This window comes from Neolamprologus multifasciatus, chromosome 9, assembly GCF_963576455.1.
Source record: "Neolamprologus multifasciatus chromosome 9, fNeoMul1.2, whole genome shotgun sequence".
Classification (NCBI taxonomy): domain Eukaryota; kingdom Metazoa; phylum Chordata; class Actinopteri; order Cichliformes; family Cichlidae; genus Neolamprologus; species Neolamprologus multifasciatus.
In genome coordinates, this window is record NC_140447.1 from 21,252,289 (window position 1) to 21,266,015 (window position 13,727).

General features: G+C 42.2%; 1 protein-coding gene across 1 annotated transcript in view; it reads right to left on the bottom strand.

The window, feature by feature from the left end:
- Positions 1 to 13,727, bottom strand: part of LOC146511527 (collectin-12-like) — a 44,937-nt gene that overhangs the window by 2,276 nt on the left and 28,934 nt on the right. The window contains exons 3-6 of the mRNA XM_085172308.1: positions 10,648 to 10,770; positions 1,838 to 1,924; positions 687 to 1,730; positions 66 to 563 (exon numbers count right to left, since the gene is read on the bottom strand). Coding sequence (XP_085028434.1) covers positions 66 to 563; positions 687 to 1,730; positions 1,838 to 1,924; positions 10,648 to 10,770 — 1,752 coding nt within the window. The remainder of the gene's footprint in view (positions 1 to 65; positions 564 to 686; positions 1,731 to 1,837; positions 1,925 to 10,647; positions 10,771 to 13,727) is intronic.

A 13,727-nucleotide genomic window follows, 5' to 3' on the forward strand; every position in this document is an offset into this window, starting at 1 on the left:
ATGTAAATATATGCTATCTGACTAAGTCAAAAATAATCATTCTGAAACTGATTATGAAGTCATACCTGGAGCCCATATGGTAGGACCCACTGCCTCATCCTGCAGAGACACAGGTCCAAAAGGAACTGCAGGGACCCGGATTGGTAGTCCTGGTTGTCCGGGAGGTCCTACTGGCCCTGAGGGCCCTACTGGTCCTGGTAGTCCCCTTGGTCCTTGCTCTCCAGGGGGTCCAATTGGGCCACGGATACCTGGTGGGCCCTGTACACCCTGAGGACCAGGTTGTCCATCTCTTCCAGGCAAACCAGCACTACCTGGTTCTCCTTTAGTACCAGGTGGTCCAGCTCTGCCTCCTGACCCTCTAGGGCCCTTTGACCCGGGGCTGCCAGGTATGCCTGGGAGACCCTTTAACCCTGGAAGGCCCGGTGGTCCTGGACTACCCTGCTCTCCTCTAGGTCCTCGGATCCCAAGAGCTCCCTTGTCTCCTTTCTCTCCCTTCTGGCCTGACTGACCAGGTAGTCCCTGAGGTCCTTTGTCCCCTCTTGGCCCTCTGGGACCAGGGGGACCTGAAACAAAAGAACATTCTCTAACTTTCTCAATTTAATCTTAGCAAGAAAGTTAAAATAAAATGTAAAATTTAAAACACGCATTGATTCATATAATAAATTTTGCAGGCACACTTTTCATACCCTTTAAAATAGTAAAGTTGGTTATTAGTTGTGAATGCTTGGTGTCCACCAGCTTCATCTCCTCCATGACAATAGAGAGGCTTGTGACCTCCTTGTCCATACGTGCTGCCAACTCTTCCTGCTGTGACCTCAGACTCGTTGTGTCTGTCCTCACGTCAGCCATGCTGTTGTTGAGGTGTAGCAGGAAGTCTGAATGACGGCCAACTGTCTCTGAACAAATGCGTAAATCATTCAGGTTTAGATTGATTGCACCAAGAAGCTGTGTGGTGAAGCTGATGTTGCCGGTCACACGATCAATACTCTGCTCCGACTCATCCAGTCGCACCTCTAGGCGGTCAAACTTTGTAGATGTGAGGTTGCCGAAGTCCCTCTGCTGATCCATGATCTCCCTCAGAGTCTGGTCATGAACCTCTGCCAAGCTGCTGGTGTTCTGGAGCTGGTTAGCAATAAAAGTGAGCTGTGTCCCCACATCCTCCAGGCTGTCATTGTTGGACTTAGCTAGAGCTGAGGTATTACTGGCCAAGATCTGCAGGTTTTCCACTTTGCTACGAAGCCACTCTGTATCAGAGCGGGTCTGTCGGGTGTTCTGTTCAAGGCTCTGAAAGTCATTGCGCATCTTATGAATAGCCTGGCCAGTGTCATCGACTGAGCGTTGCAGAGCAGCAATGAGGCCTCTCTGCTGGTCCTGAGTGAGGTTGAGACTGCTAATGCTGAGCAGCGCCTGATTTTGGAGTTTTACCTGCTGTTGGAGTTCTCTTTGCAACCTAGCTGTGTCTTCCTGTAGACCCTCAATGATGCTGCCGTACGACTGCAGACTGCCATTTACAGAGCGCAAGGTGGCTGTGTTAATGTTCAGCAGTCCTTGAATGGAGCCCTGGCTGCTCTGGATGTCTGAGCCAATGTTCTGCAGCTGATTCAGCTTAACTTGATCACTGCGGATGCGCTCTTCCACCGCAGACAGCTGCCTCTGGAGAGTCCAGATGTTGTTCTTAAAAGCCTGGATCTCTGTGGTGGTATTCTCCGACTTCTCTCCGGTCTGATCATCTGAAGATGCAGATTTGTACAATAAATGATAAAAAAAAATATGTCGATGATTCACTGTAGCTTTTAGTTACAGCTTTTGACTTCAACGTGTGAGCCTAGATACATACCTAGCTTTTTCAAATCAGTCTCAACAGCAATGATCTTTCCTCCATAGTTTGCAATACCTTCAGACACACTGTCAACTCTTTGCACCACTGTAAAGAAAACAGGGCAGGCAAGACAAAGGTTAGCTTCACAGGCTCTGTCTTTCATTAACAGACAAAACAGGTATGACAGAACTGCCTGCAACCACAGACACCGTATACAAATGGGATCAGAGAGGAAACCAATTAAAGTCTCTGACATACACTATAGGGGAGATGTGTCCACATCTCTTGGAGGCATGTAATAATGACAAACCCTGAGTAATCCCTTGGGTTACACCAGATTCAGACGTAAAGTGATATGGAGTAGCTGTGCATTGAAAAGGAAAAAGGCATTAATAAAGAGCGAGAGAGAGGGAGGAAGACACACTGATTCAGCAATGATGGTGTGGGTGGTCAGTGACCAATGCTTAGATGTTAGGTGCATAGGAGGACATTGCAGAGGTCCTTAGGGGACAGGAAGTGACCTTCTTCAGTAAACAAGCGGATCAAAGATGACCAGTGGAGACAGACTCTGTGGCAGGGAGGCTCTTCACGCCCCCACAGGCGACACAGGCATTCATTTCCTCTGGAATGTGTCTGGGATTCCAGGGATGCATCCCGCTTCTACCTCCAGTCTCACCAGGGGGACACATCCTGTAAGTGGGAACAGCATCGGCTCCTCTGCTGTGAAGCTGCATCTGAACTGTTTACTTCAGGATAACGGCTGAATCCAAGGGGTTTAATTATTGACCAGAAACTAAATATATCTTTTCCCCTGAATGGGAGCAAGCATCAAAATGCTTTAGATTAATGTTAGCATGAAGTGTGTCTCTGTTTAGTTTTGAATATTTTTTTAAAAAAATGTACAGACTAAACTAGGACATACAACTTTTTAATTGGTGAGTTCTAGAAATCGTGGTAGGCTGGTTTTGTGGTTTGAACTGAGTTACAATAGCTGTTTTCATCTGTTTTCAGATTGTATGCTAAAAAAAATGTCTGGAAATTTAATTCTGAAAATGTTTCCCGTCTTTGGCTTTTTAACCCTCTCCAACACCCACCTAAACTTGTTTCTGGGAATAAGCAAACCAGTAAAACTGTCTTGCGATGCAACTGTACCACATTATTTTTTAGTTATGAATCTAAAAGGTCAGTTGGATAGGAAATACTGCACACACAGGAAATTTCCAGTAACCAGATGTACAATGAAGCTCCACAAACACCTAAAAAAAGCATATAAACTTTAAGCTCTGCAGACCTATCATAATCTACACCTATGGCACATTGTTTCATTAGCAAACACACAGACACACACACACAGACACACACAGACACACACACATACACACTAACCTGGAAACTAAAGCTAAACATGAGCAGAAGCTTCTGGAACTTTTCCACATGTTCTGTTCATGGGCTGGCCTCGGGAGAGGATCATTGCATCACACAGTGGTAAAATTAACCATAAAACACACATGCAAAAAGCTGAAATTACAACAGGGCTGCAGAGTAAAGCATTATTTTGCCTCATAGGCCCAAATGTTGTAGAAATGAGCTGTTTTGTACTCAGTTTGAACTCTTTCCAAGATTTTGTGTGGACGGGTTCTGAAACTGTGTGTCGGCTCTGTCCGGGCGGTCTTGTAAAATCAAACTCTCTTATGCAACTTTTTAATGAAGTGAGTGAACTTCAAACTCCAGTGTGGGATTGCGCTGAATCTAAGAAGGCCAGCACATTAGCTAAAATGACAGCAACACTTTAGCATTAGCTGTCAATTGCAGTAAATTTCACTAGTTAAAACAGGTAGAACAGGAAACAAAAAACACATCTGCATAGGGACTCTGTCTGCAGCAGAAATTATGAATTGATCAATGAAATGTTTTTTGCTCATGAACCGAAAGACGGAATAATGTGCTATTTTTTCATTTAAAGTTAATCTATAGAGAAATGTCAGTATTTCACTCTTTGGTGTTTTATGCTTGGAATTCAGAAAGAGAGTCACAGGCTTCTGGTCCTTTTTCTTTGAGGAAAATTAATGGGACGTGAACCCATGAGCTCTGAGAATAACCTCATTTTAGCTTTTGGTCCTGTCAATTGAGAAAACAAGCTGCAGGAGAAAAGAGTGGGGTCACTGCCTCCCAATTACACTTCTGTGATTAAACTGCATCAGAAAAAAAGAGCCACATACAGGACGTTTCTGTGGGTCAGTGATGGAGGACAGAGAGAGACACACAAGTTTACTGCGTAGAAGACTCTGGGTCTCACTACATAACCATCTGGAGCTGGGAGTGTGTTTAGGCTGAGCTGTGGTTCCCTTGACAGAGGAGTGCTTCAGTGCCAGTAAAAACCCAGTTTCAGTGGGTTCTGCTGGAGTTGCACTGAGTTCACTCACTTCTCATCTGGGATCAATTAGGCCTGCCTGAAAACATGCAGCGAGGTACAAGAAAGACCGGCTGAGCTCACAGCATAGGGGGACATCATTGTTCGTGTACTCAAGGCACACAGATAAGCCCCGAACATGTTAACTTCACGCCATTTTCACCAATTGAAAATAAGACGGGGACATAGAGCAGTCACATATGGGAATGTTTAAGACAATTATAGCAGGAACATTCAGAGTTCAATCCTCCAAAAGACGGCGGGACTGCTTCCCGACCTGGAAAAAATTAGAAAAAAAAAACAAAAAACCAGGAAGTTCAGCTCCACAAAGCCTGAAGAACTTCTCCGGAGGTGTGAGCTTTGGGGGAGTTGGTAAAATAAACTGAGAGAAGGTTGCGGGGTGGAGAGAGAAAAGAGAGAAGGCAGACAGACAGTCAGATGAAGTTGAAATTTAAAGGGTATGTTCACCCAAATTACATACAAATACTGTACATGCTCACGACTGATGTTTGTAGTCATGCATACCATGGCCTCTTCACCTGTCCCTCCTGCACTTTCTTGCTCATTGTGTCAGATGTTTAGTTACTCCTCGGCCTCCTTTAGCAGTAATTATACTGTAGTTTTCTCTGGTCCCCTCCCCAATCAGACCAGGAGTGACATGTTGAGCCGCATGTTCTCCTTAAATTGCTGGCTGTCTGAGCGGTGTCCCAGAAACGATGTGGGCTTCATAGATAATTGCCAAACCTTCTGGAGGAAACCTGGTCTTGTTAGGAGAGACGGCATCCATCCCACTTTGGATGGAGCAGCTCTCATTTCTAGAAATATGGACAAATTTATTAAACCCCCCAAAATATGACTATCCAGAGTTGGGACCAGGAAGTTGCATTCTTACACGCCTCTCTGCAGCTTCTCTCCTCCTGCTACCCCCCCCCCCCCCCCCCAAAACCCATCTCCATTGAGACTGTGGAGTCTCAAAAACCAGCATTAAACAATTTAAACATAAATAATAATAAAAAAAGAACAATACAGTATCCACATCTGAACCAAAGAGTAAAACAGTGAAATGTGGATTATTAAATATTAGGTCTCTCTCCTCCAAGTCTCTGTTAGTACATGACTTAATAATTGATCGACAAATCGATTTACTCTGCCTTACAGAAACCTGGTTGCAGCAGGATGATTATGTTAGTTTAAATTAATCAACACCCCCGAGTCATTCTAACTACCAGAAATCTCGAAGCACAGGCCGAGGGGGCAGTGTGGCAGCAATTTTTCACATCAGCCTATTAATTAATGAAAGACCAAGACAGACTTTTAATTCATTTGAAAGCCTGATGCTTAGCCTCGTCCACCCCAGCTGTCTTACTTGTTATCATCTATCGTCCACCTGGGCCTTACACAAAGTTTCTGTCTGATTTCTCAGACTTTTTATCTGATTTAGTTCTGAGCTCAGATAAAATAATTACTGTGGGTGATTTTAACATCCATGTAGATGCTAAAAATGACAGCCTCAACATGGCATTTAATCTGTTATTAGACTCAATTGGTTTCTCTCAAAATGTAAAAGAACCCACCCACCACTTTAATCACACTCTAGATCTTGTTTTAACATATGGCATAGAAACTGAACATTTAACAGTGTTTCCTGAAAACCCTCTCCTGTCTGATCATTTCCTGATAACATTTACATTTACAATAATTGATTACGCAGCAGTGGAGAGTGGACTTTATCAAAGTAGATGTCTTTCTGAAAGCGCTGTAACTAAGTTTAAGAATGTAATCCACCCACTGATATAATCTTCAATGCCCTGTACCAACACAGAGCAGAGCAGCTATCTGAACGCTACTCCAACAGAGGTCGATTATCTTGTTAATAATTTTACCTCCTCACTACGTATGACTCTGGATACTGTAGCTCCTGTGAAAACTAGGGTGTCTAATCAGAAGTACCTGACTCTGTGGTATAATTCTCAAACACGTACCCTAAAGCAGATAACTCATAAGCTGGAGAGGAAATGGCGTGTCACAAATTTAGAGGATCATCATTTAGCCTGGAGAAATAGTTTGTTGCTTTATAAGAAAGCCCTCCGCAAAGCCAGAACATCTTACTATTCGTCACTGATTGAAGAAAATAAGAACAACCCCAGGTTTCTCTTCAGCACTGTAGCCAGGCTGACAAAAAGTCAGAGTACTGTTGAGCCAACCATTGTTAACTAGTAATGACTTCATGAACTTCTTCACAAATAAAATTTTAATCATTAGAGAAAAAATTACCAATAATCATCCCACAGATGTAATATTATCTACAGCTACTCTTAGTACCAATTGATCTTTCTGAGTTAACTTCAATAATTACTTCCTCCAAACCATCAACGTGTCTTTTAGACCCCATTCCTACAAAACTGCTCAAAGAAGTCCTGCCATTAATTAATGCTTCGATCTTAAATATGATCAACCTATCTCTAATAATCGGCTATGTACCACAGACCTTCAAGCTGGCTGTAGTTAAACCTTTACTCAAAAAGCCATCTCTAGACCCAGCAGTCTTAGCTAATTATAGGCCAATCTCCAACCTTCCTTTCATATCAAAAATCCTTGAAAGAGTAGTTGTCAAACAGCTGACAGATCATCTGCAGAGGAATGGTTTATTTGAAGAGTTTCAGTCAGGTTTCAGAGCTCATCACAGCACAGAAACAGCTTTAGTGAAAGTTACAAATGATCTTCTTATGGCCTCAATTCAATTTCAATTCAATTTTATTTATATAGCGCCAAATCACAACAAATGTCGCCTCAAGGCGCTTCATAGATACAGAGAAAAGCCCAACAATCATATGACCCCCTATGAGCAAGCACTTTGGCGACAGTGGGAAGGAAAAACTCCCTTTTAACAGGAAGAAACCTCCGGCAGAACCAGGCTCAGGGAGGGGCGGCCATCTGCTGCGACCGGTTGGGGTGAGAGAAGGAAGACAGGATAAAGACGTGCTGTGGAAGAGAGACAGCATGTCAGAGATGAGTCCACTCTGACAGTGGACTCATCTCTGTGCTTGTCCTGCTAGACCTCAGTGCAGCGTTCGATACTGTTGACCATAATATTCTATTAGAGCGATTGGAGCATGCTGTAGGTATTACAGGTACTGCACTGCAGTGGTTTGTATCATATCTATCTAATAGACTCCAATTTGTGCATATAAATGGAGAGTCCTCTTCACACACTAAGGTCAATTATGGTGTTCCACAGGGTTCAGTGCTAGGACCAATTCTGTTTACATTATACATGCTTCCCCTAGGCAGCATCATTAGAAGACATAGCATACATTTTCACTGCTATGCAGATGACACACAGCTCTATCTGTCCATGAAGCCAGATAACACACACCAATTAGTTAAACTGCAGGAATGTCTTAAAGACATAAAGACCTGGATGGCCGCTAACTTTCTGCTTCTTAATTCAGATAAAACTGAGGTTATTGTACTCGGCCCTGAAAATCTTAGAAATATGGTATCTAAGCAGATTCTTACTCTGGTACCATTACCTTGGCCTCCAGTAACGCTGTGAGGAACCTTGGAGTCATTTTTGACCAGCATATGTCCTTCAACGCACATATTAAACAAATATGTAAGACTGCGTTCTTCCATTTGCGCAACATCTCTAAAATTAGAAATACCCTGTCTCAGAGTGACGCTGAAAAACTAGTTCATGCATTCATTACTTCCAGGCTGGACTACTGCAATTCATTATTATCAGGATGTCCTAAAAAGTCGCTGAAAAGTCTTCAGCTAATCCAAAATGCTGCAGCAAGAGTCCTGACAGGGACTAGAAAGAGAGAGCATATTTCTCCTGTTTTGGCTTCCCTTCATTGGCTTCCTGTTAAATCCAGAATTGAATTCAAAATCCTGCTCCTCACACACATGGTCTTAAATAATCAGGCCCCATCTTATCTTAATGACCTTGTAGTACCATATCACCCTATTAGAGCACTTCGCTCTCGCTCTGCAGGCCTACTTGTTGTTCCTAGAGTATTTAAAAGTAGAATGGGAGGCAGAGCCTTCAGTTTTCAGTGGAACCAGCTTCCAGTTTGGATTCGGGAGACAGACACTATCTCTACCTTTAAGATTAGGCTTAAAACATTCATTTTTGCTAAAGCATATAGTTAGGGCTGGACCAGGTGACCCTGAATCCTCCCTTAGTTATGCTGCAATAGACGTAGGCTGCCGGGGATTCCCATGATGCATTGAGTTTTTCCTTTCCAGTCACCTTTCTCACTGGGTATGTATTAATAGACCTCTCTGCATTGAATCATATCTGTTATTAATCTCTGTCTCTCTTCCACAGCATGTCTTTATCCTGTCTTCCTTCTCTCACCCCAACCGTTCGCAGCAGATGGCCCCGCCCCTCCCTGAGCCTGGTTCTGCCGGAGGTTTCTTCCTGTTAAAAGGGAGTTTTTCCTTCCCACTGTCGCCAAAGTGCTTGCTCATAGGGGTTCATTTGATTGTTGGGTTTTTCTCCGTAAGTATTATTGTAGGGTGCACCTTACAATATAAAGCGCCTTGAGGCGACTGTTGTTGTGATTTGGCACTATATAAATAAAATTGAATTGAATTGAATACTGTATAGTTTTAGCCAATAATGTGGGGCTTATACTAAAAGGTGAGTAAAATTTAATTTCAGTCAGTATGGACAAAAGAGGCTTGTGATTTTCATTAGCATTACATTTATATTTGGTAGCATTGCTCTGTTTAGGGACACCCTCCTGTGTGCATACGTGGAAAGCTAGAAGCAGGAAGTGCTAACAGCGACAACAGATATGCCATTGATTAAGTCAGACAGAGAACTACAGAGAGTGGGTTGCAGAGAGGCTTGCATAAGCGCAGTGGCATGCCTGACCGAACAAGATTTGTGGTACTCAAGACCATGAAATTGAAATGAAATTGAAATTAATTTGACAAAGATTACTTTAAGTTTATGACAGTTACTGAAAAATACTGGCAAGGAGCACTATAAAAAAAATGAAAATGACTATAAAAAAATGAAAATGACAGTATCTACAGCAGATGAACAGTATGCAAAAGTTACATCAGTTACATCTGGCCCTTCAGTTGATCCATCAACAGTTTGCTGAAGCCTCATCAGAAATGGTCTCAGTGGAAGGGTGGCTGTCAAACAGCCATTGGTAAGGAAGGGAAACGGAGAGAAAAGACTGAGGTCTGCCAAATTACACAAGAACTGGATTGAAAATCAGTGGCAACAGGTCTTTTGGAATGATGAATCCAAATGTAAAATTTTTGGTTTAAATCATCAGTATATACCGAGGAGATCAGGAGAGAGTGTGTTACTGTTACAGCCATATAATATCAGTCATGGATTAGCCTCCCCAGAACCTAGATCTCAACATTATTAAAGCAGATGGGATCATCTTGACAACAAACAATACAAAAGGCAGAAACATTGAAAGTAGAGCTTTGGATGTCCTTCAAGAAGTCTGCAGAACTATTCCTGAAGACGACTTAAAGAAATGACAAGAAAGCTGATTAAGAGAGTTCAGGCTCTGTTGAAGAATAAAGATGGTCATGCTAAATATTGACTTTCAAGCTCATTTTTGTTTTATATACTGTGTATGTTTGTACATTTATATATGTTTTGATTTCTATAAGCACCTATTTCCTATTTTCCTATCAAAATATAAAGGAATGGGGATTGGCTAAAGCCTTTCACAGTACTGTATCATCTTCTCTGGCCATTTCACGTTTCCATTCACAATATATAGAGTATTTGGAGTCAACCCCGCATGTGAAATGCACTGCCAGGCATATTTGTTTTGTTAGCTGTTTCTCTTGGGTTCAATCACTGTTTGTTTTTGGCAACATGAAGGTGAAATCTCTCACGTGACTCTGCAAGAAAGTAAACAAGCATTTTTTGTACTCAGTACTCAGTCTAAAACTCCTTGAGATTTTTTTTTTTTTTTTTTTTTTGGGGGGTAATTTGGTTTAACAGGGCGTTTATCTGTAACAGGAAATGTAGAGAGAGTAAATTGAGGGTAAAACTGCTAAGTTTTCCTCGTGAATGTGGCAGAAGTGTTGTCATACTTTCCATTACTGAAACATTGAATAATGACAATGAAGCATTGCAAAAGAACATTCATGTCATACTTGAGCATGCTGAAGTCCACTCAAGAGACAGAGAGCTGTTTGCCTCACGCACAGGAGGTCTCATACGGTCATGAAACAGTGAAGCTCTTGGCAGCACAAAGAGAAAACTAATGATATGTTTGGATGGTTACTCCATCAACATAATGTAAGTGAATCATTTCAACATTTCAGAAAACAAAGGGCGTCATTGTAGAAGTGTTTGCCATCCTCTAATTTATTCTGTTAGATTACAGTGATAGTGAAAAGGAGCGTAGTGGGCAGCTTGTTTTACCTTTATATCCAAGTATAGCAACAGCGATGGTGAGGAGTGTACACAGCACATAGAGCAGAGCTATGGAGGTCTTCAGTGCCCATTCATTCTTACACTTCGTGCACTGGGTGCCCTCCTGGATTCCTGCGTAAAAACATGAAAGAATACCAAATGAGTCAATACACTTTGCTTCCTATGGAGCATTTTTCTGAATCAGAAATGCCTAAAATGTGTAGGTGGAGTTTGGTGTTCGCTAAGGACTCCAGGAGACCCACATCTGGATAAACAGCCCCGGAGTCTACATTAAAGAGGCCAGCTCTTCCCTCAGGGGTCCTGGTGGAGAAGCGACACAAAAACAATCCCCCCCACTGATTTGTTTAGACTCAGCAACATGCTTATTTTCCTGAACTTAGTCTTCTCTCAGCAAACTGCCTCTCTTTCAGTCGCCTTGTGTGAAAAGATTTCTTCCCAGAGAAATGGAGGCAAACGGTGTGTAGTTTTTTTTTTTTTTTTTAATGCAGTGTCAGGACTGTGGAATGAAATTTGGGGCCCTTAGCGTGTGGGGACACTTTTTGGAATATTCCTTTTCAAGGATATTTTTCATGACAGATGAGTGGCGAGCTCTACAGTGCTGACGGGAACACAGCTGCATTTCATTTTCAGTTCAGGGAGTGTGTGTGTGTGTGTGTAAAGGTTGGGAATGTAGTGTGTGAGTGTGTGTGTGTGTGTGGGGGGGGGTCTTGGGGGGAGGGGGGGGTATTTGCTTTTCGTGTACCTGGAATTAAATTTTTTATAAAGGAATACAAGATATATTCAGATTAACAGGAGCCATTCAGTTCCCATCATACGTGGACCTGTAAAGTGCAAGAATCACTTAGTGCCAAAGGTTTAACCACACATTGCGCTCGAGTGTGTTTTATATGGTGAGGTAATTCTTAAATAAACTAAAAATCCAGCGCCGATTGGATCCTCAGTGTCCCACTGGGAGTTTCGATGCCAAAGTTAACAACATCATTTATTCTTATTGGTGTGAAGGGATTTTTTTGTAAGATCACTGATTGTTAGACCTCAGTCAAAGACCGTGTCAAGTTGGAGAGGAGGTGGAACACCTGGTCAACCTCAACAGGAGATTTACTGTAAAGAGTACAAGCAAGTGATGGATGAAACTGAAAAAGGGGGTTCTAGATGTAATCGTTCCATGTGATTGATTCTGTGCAAACTCAAATGACACCACCATTACCTCACTGACCAGCAAGAAGACCTACTTTACTTCATATGCTTTAAGGTGCACTCAGTGTATCGGGCCAGTACCCACACTGTTAAAAGCAGGTCTTCAGTCGAGGTAAACCAACAAATCAGCCAAGCTGTTTTAACCTGTTGTAGAGGTTGGGATGTTTGCGGTAGATCTTTTGGACCCTGATGGTTGCAAATTGGGAGGTCCATGAATTGGACTTGACTGGAATTTGTCAACTATTACAAACCTTTGGGTTCTGGCATTTATGAGGATGTACTGATACAATGACACATGCCACCTACCAAAAAATTGCCACCCCCAGTGGCCCTTAATGAAGGCCTCCCCTAGCAGGACCCCTTCCCACTGCAAAATCTGCTCAGGAAAGGTTTGAGGGACAGATCAAAGAAGCCAAGTATTCATACAGCCTCTACATTTCCCACATCACAATGTACTCACATAGCACTGAGGCCTCACGTAGCAACCTACAGCAACCAGGATCCACTGCCAACATCCTGGTACCTAATACCAGAGAACACCCACAGAGATCTCATTTCTGAGTCAGGGCTGTTTAGGCAGAACAAGGTGACTTATACATTAAAAAGTAAGAGGCTGACTGGTGTATGACTTATACTCAAGTCAAGTCAAGCGGCTTTTATCGTCATTTCAGCCATGTACAGTGGTACAGTACAGAGTGAAACGAGACAGCATTCCTCTGAGACCCTGGTGTTACACATGACATATAACAGACAATCAACACGGGACTACGTAAAAGTGCAATGTGCAAAAATTGCAAAAATTGCAAAAAAAAAAAAGACAAGACAGTGCAACACTAGACAGAACAGGATGATGGCGCGGATGTTGTAAGTGTCCGTGATGGAGGGAAGAGAGGGTACTGCAATCCACCTTTACCATATCAGACAGTGATGCAGCTGCTCAGGACGCTCTTGATAGTCTCTCTGTTGAACGTGGTGAGAATGAATGGAGGGAGATGGGCTTATCTCAGCTTCTGCAGGAAGTAGAGGCGCAGTTGGGCCTTCTTAGTTATGGAGCTGGTGTTGAGAGACCAGGAGAGGTTCTCCGCCAGGTGGACACCAAGGAATTTGGTGCTCTTAACGACGATTATAAGTAATAAGCATCAACATTACCAATATCCTTTTTTCATTTACTTTTTCCTTAAGGGGAAAGACAATCCCTGAGCTATAGACATATCATTTTACCACTGCGGTTTTTCTTTTGTTGCACAGATATTAGTGTTCAAATTTTACCCCCCAAAAGTTTATGGCCATACCTGTGGTGATCTTCTTTCTGAGGAAATTATAATTTAAACAAAAAGGGTTTTTTTTGAATCGCACTTTGTCTTTACTAAATGTGAAGAGATTAATAAAAAACACTCAATTTAAAGAACTGTTTATGAGTATTTATTTATTTATTTATTTGCAGGATCCTGAAGCAGTTAATTGACTTCTTCCAATTTCTTCCAATTAACTTCACACCTAAAAACATATATTGCTCACCACCAACTTCTAAGAAAGCATCTGTCTGATTTCGAGCGGTAGCTTTTGGATTTTTTTTTTTTTTGCAGGAAACGATACAGGTGAGAACTATTGGTCTGAATAAAATCAGTTAAGTTGCATCATAGTAAAACTGCTAACACAGAAGAGTCTGTAAATGTGAAGCAAACTATAGAGATTTGGCAGTTTTTAAAATGCTTTTGTTCCTGATCCAAACTTTACTCTCTCTCAACTTAAACAGAGAAGATTTATGTTTTCAACTCAAAACTGTATTATAAAAAAAATGGCCTTGAGCATTTGTTTCCGACGATGACGACACAGAAGCCCATAAATCTTATCAAAGTGTTTCAAAGTGA